The sequence below is a fragment of the Nematolebias whitei genome, chromosome 18, assembly GCF_014905685.2.
Source record: "Nematolebias whitei isolate Nwh7 chromosome 18, NemWhi1, whole genome shotgun sequence".
Classification (NCBI taxonomy): Eukaryota; Metazoa; Chordata; class Actinopteri; order Cyprinodontiformes; family Rivulidae; genus Nematolebias; species Nematolebias whitei.
The window spans coordinates 20458464-20462355 of record NC_056515.1 but is presented as its reverse complement, the minus strand read 5'-3'; the positions used below and the strand labels follow the sequence as shown (position 1 = coordinate 20462355).

General features: G+C 41.8%; 1 protein-coding gene across 1 annotated transcript in view; it reads right to left on the bottom strand.

The window, feature by feature from the left end:
• Positions 1–699: 699 nt before the first annotated feature.
• Positions 700–3892, bottom strand: part of slc38a9 (solute carrier family 38 member 9) — a 19615-nt gene continuing 16422 nt past the window's right edge. The window contains exons 14-15 of the mRNA XM_037692445.1: positions 2967–3056; positions 700–866 (exon numbers count right to left, since the gene is read on the bottom strand). Coding sequence (XP_037548373.1) covers positions 701–866; positions 2967–3056 — 256 coding nt within the window. The 3' untranslated portion in view covers position 700. The remainder of the gene's footprint in view (positions 867–2966; positions 3057–3892) is intronic.

Below are 3892 nucleotides of genomic sequence, written 5' to 3'. Positions count from 1 at the left end.
CTCACAGGTCTAGAGTCAGTAGTGGTCGTATCGATTTGCTAAAACCAGCTGAATGTGTCCACAGGGCAGAAAGTCAGGTGCCCGAAATGAAACTCTACTGGACCTGCCTGTCCGGATCACTGGCCGCACGTTTGGATCTGCTCTACGAACGCGGGTCTTTGGAACGGTACTGCCCCATAACGGTAAATATGTAAAGAACTGAAGATGAATAGCTAAAAATAATTTTAGCCAATAAGCAAGCTCAGTAAATAAGTAATAATCATTATTTAATAGAAGGAACTAGCTTGGTGGTCAGTGCCCTGGTCTTGTATTCCTGAGGTTGCGAGTTCGAGCCCAGGTTGCATCAGGAAGAGCATCTGGAGTAAAACAAATTGCCAAATCTTCCATGTGAGTTTTCTTGCTGTGGTGACCCCTGAAGAAGGGAACAGCCAAAATAAACTTAAAAAGGAACTACTTTGTGGGGCAAATTAATTTTTTAGGTAGGGCTCCGCCCCACGAGCCTCTATGGACCAGTCAGCGCTGCGTAAAATCCTAGAATTGAACGAAGGTGAACTTTATTTTCCCATAACAGTAACACGATTGTGACAAATTAAACTGAAGGACCAGAAGTTGTAATGGAAGCAGAACTGTAGTTCCAGCCAAACTCTTCAGGAAGCTCCTGTATGAACTGTGACACGCCGAGCAGACCACGGACTGCTTCTCACATAAAAAACTGTGCAACTACGTTGGCCATGCCCAGGAGGATAAGGAAACTGTCGAAAAAAGCTGATGGCCAGCTGAGCTTCCCCTGCTGTTTCAGAGAGATCATGTGGACTAAAGCAGGAAATAAAAACACTAAAGCCAGTCCACAAATGGCTCCAGAATATCTGCAAAGGAAAACAGAAGAAACAAATGTAAATGTTATTGTGGAAATCTGTTTCTAGACACTGCTCAGCTTTTCTAGTCAGCTTTCACCAAAATCTTTAGTTAGAGAAGAATCATAGATATTTTATTAATGCCAGGGGGGAAATTCGAGGACAAATTCTTCTGCATGCACTTGGGTTTTCCAGTGGATCGAAGAGATTTTACTGCTTTTTCCAACAGCTGACCACGGTGGTCGACTAGAAAATGGTTGCTTTAACTGAAGCATGTGCTACAATTAATATGTCATTTGTGAGTTAAGAAATCCCTCTACTTGTTAAAGGATGTGATTTTTAAATGGGCCAATTGGGAAAGTTGGTTGGATTTGTTTTAAAGTGATGTGCATACCCTACAAATACAAAAAGTGGAAGAAAACATAATATTTAAGACATTTGGCATAATATACATGATTTTACTCATTCGGTCATACAGTAGGTATGTTTTCTTTTGAACTTGGCACAGTGAAAAGATGCAGCAGCTTATCTCCTTATCTTACTTCACCCCTTTTAAGTCTTTGCTTGGCTTTTGTGTAACCATACTGTATCCGCTCACACAAACTCACATCTTTCCTCAAGTTGCGATTCTGCACCATATCTTCATAAAGACCTGTACTTCTCTGTGCTCTCTTGTACTTTTTACTGATGTTAATGTTGGCATGGACCCCTGCGTCTGCATTAAACGCTGCCTTCTGCATCTCGTCTACCACCACCACGTTTGACCAGCATATGTGCATCTGCTTTGCACAAAACCTAAACTCTGTCATCTGTTTTTCTCACGTTTCAGGGGTTTTCTCATCTTACACCTACCACTATGCACTAGACCAGAGATGCTCACTATTTTTTCCAAAAGAGCCATATTGACAGATCAAAGTCAAGGGGAGAGCTGCGATATCCCCCAAGTCACTCAAATAAAAGAATAAAATGAACAACCCACTTATGAACAAAAAAAGAAACACAGCCAGTACATTACCTGTTTAAACAAAACGTACATTAGTACTGAGATGAGCGGAAGCTGTGCTGCATGTTCTTGACTTTCTTCATGTTGTATTTGTAATTTGTTGTTGCAGCCACAGTGAGGCATTCAAGATGGGCATGGGTCAGTCGGTTTCTCTGTTTTTGCTTCATAGTGTTCATGTTTGAAAAATGTTGACTTGTGTCAAAATGTCAGCTTTTAGTTATTACCCCAATCCCATGAAGGAAACACAAGTCAACAATAACAATGAATACTAAAGTCCATGCTCAGCAATGAATATGCTGTAATATGTGTGCGGATGAAGATGCCCCCTTCACATTTCCGCCTGCCCCCTAACGTAACCATGTCTAGAACCGGCCCTGCTTAGATGCTCTTACTTCCTTCACTTGACAGCAGGTGTGGAGACGCGCGTGGCTGGTAGCTGATCCATCTGAGTTTAACAGGACTTTTTTTTACGTCTTTTTACCGGACGCGTGCGGTCGGTGATCAGCTGATCCATCTGAGTTTAACAGGACTTTTTTTTATGTCTTTTTACCAGCGGCGGGTCAGCGGACGCGCGCGGTCGGTGATCAGCTGATCCATCTGAAGCTTAACAAGACTTTTGTTTTTACCTCTACCAGCCGGTGGGACCTGCCTCCTCCTCAACGAGTACATTAACACAATATTATTCGTAAAACCGCATTAAAGAAGTCCAAGCCGACATGCAAAATCATTGCGCAATGCACCAGCACGTTTTAAAAATGTACTGGCTGTGCTGGTGTATTGTTGTAACCTGTCACGAGAGCCACCAATAAAGCATGGCGAGCCGCATGAGGCTCAGGAGCCACACAATGAGTATCCCTGCACTAGACGGAGTCTGAGGTATCACTGCAAAGCCCGCAACTTTAGCTATTTTTTTATTTCCTCTGTAACACCTCTGCCTCGTTGACTCCTTTGCTTTAAGCCAGTCATTATTCTGAAATGATGAGCGCCTCGACTAAAACCACTGGATTTCTTCATGTAAACAACATTGTTAGTCTTCCTCTTTCTCTTCAGCTTTAATCTGTCAAATAACACAACCTATTTGTAAATGACTACTAAAAAAGTGTACATACCGTATAATGGATCCAATGTTAGGATAAAACTTGGCCATCACAACACCAGCGCCAACAATTATGATGTTCAGTGTAAGAATATGAAAGAAACTGGGGAGATGAGATAAAAACATTGTGAGACCTTCTTTAGACTGGTGTGTGTCTTTCCAAACCAAGTCCAATCAACTGAAGTCACCACAGGTGGACTCTATTTACGTTGTAGAAACATGTCAAAGAAACATGTCAAAGAAACATGTCAAAGAAACATGTCAAAGAAACATGTCAAAGAAACATGTCAAAGAAACATGTCAAAGTGGGAACAGGATGCATCTGAGCTCAATTTGGAGCTTCATGGCAAAATGAATATCTTCGTAAATGTGATTTCTTAGTTGCCATTTTTAACAAGCTTGCAAAAATCTCTAAAAAAAAAATCTTTTTACACATTGTCATAATTGTGTGTAGAATTCTGAGGAAAGGGACAAGTTTAATAACATTTGGAATAAGGCAGCAACATAACAAAAAGTGGAACGGGTGAACTGTGAATACGTTCTGGATGCACTGTACGAGCTTCACTTTCTGAAATGATTGATAAAAAAGTGTAACTTTCATGAAATTCTAATGTTCTATTTCATATAGGCTTCGCCCTTTAAGGCTGTCGCTGATGGTTTATCCCGTTATGCGCAGCATAAGCACTGAAAAAAATTAGTCCACGCCCACCTGCTGTGTGGGCCCCACCCGGTCCGTATAAATTACGTTAAGAGCGGGAAATCGGCTCCCATTTTTTCTTCAGCGAGCTAATATAGCACTGTCAGAAGAACAAAGAAGATAAATTGTGTAAATGACCAACCTTGTGAAGGATGCTTGGCCCGGCAGTCGACCTCCGGTCGTCCGGTGAGTTCTCCTCCCCGAGGAGAAGATGACAGCAGTCTTATTCCAAGGTAAGCGTC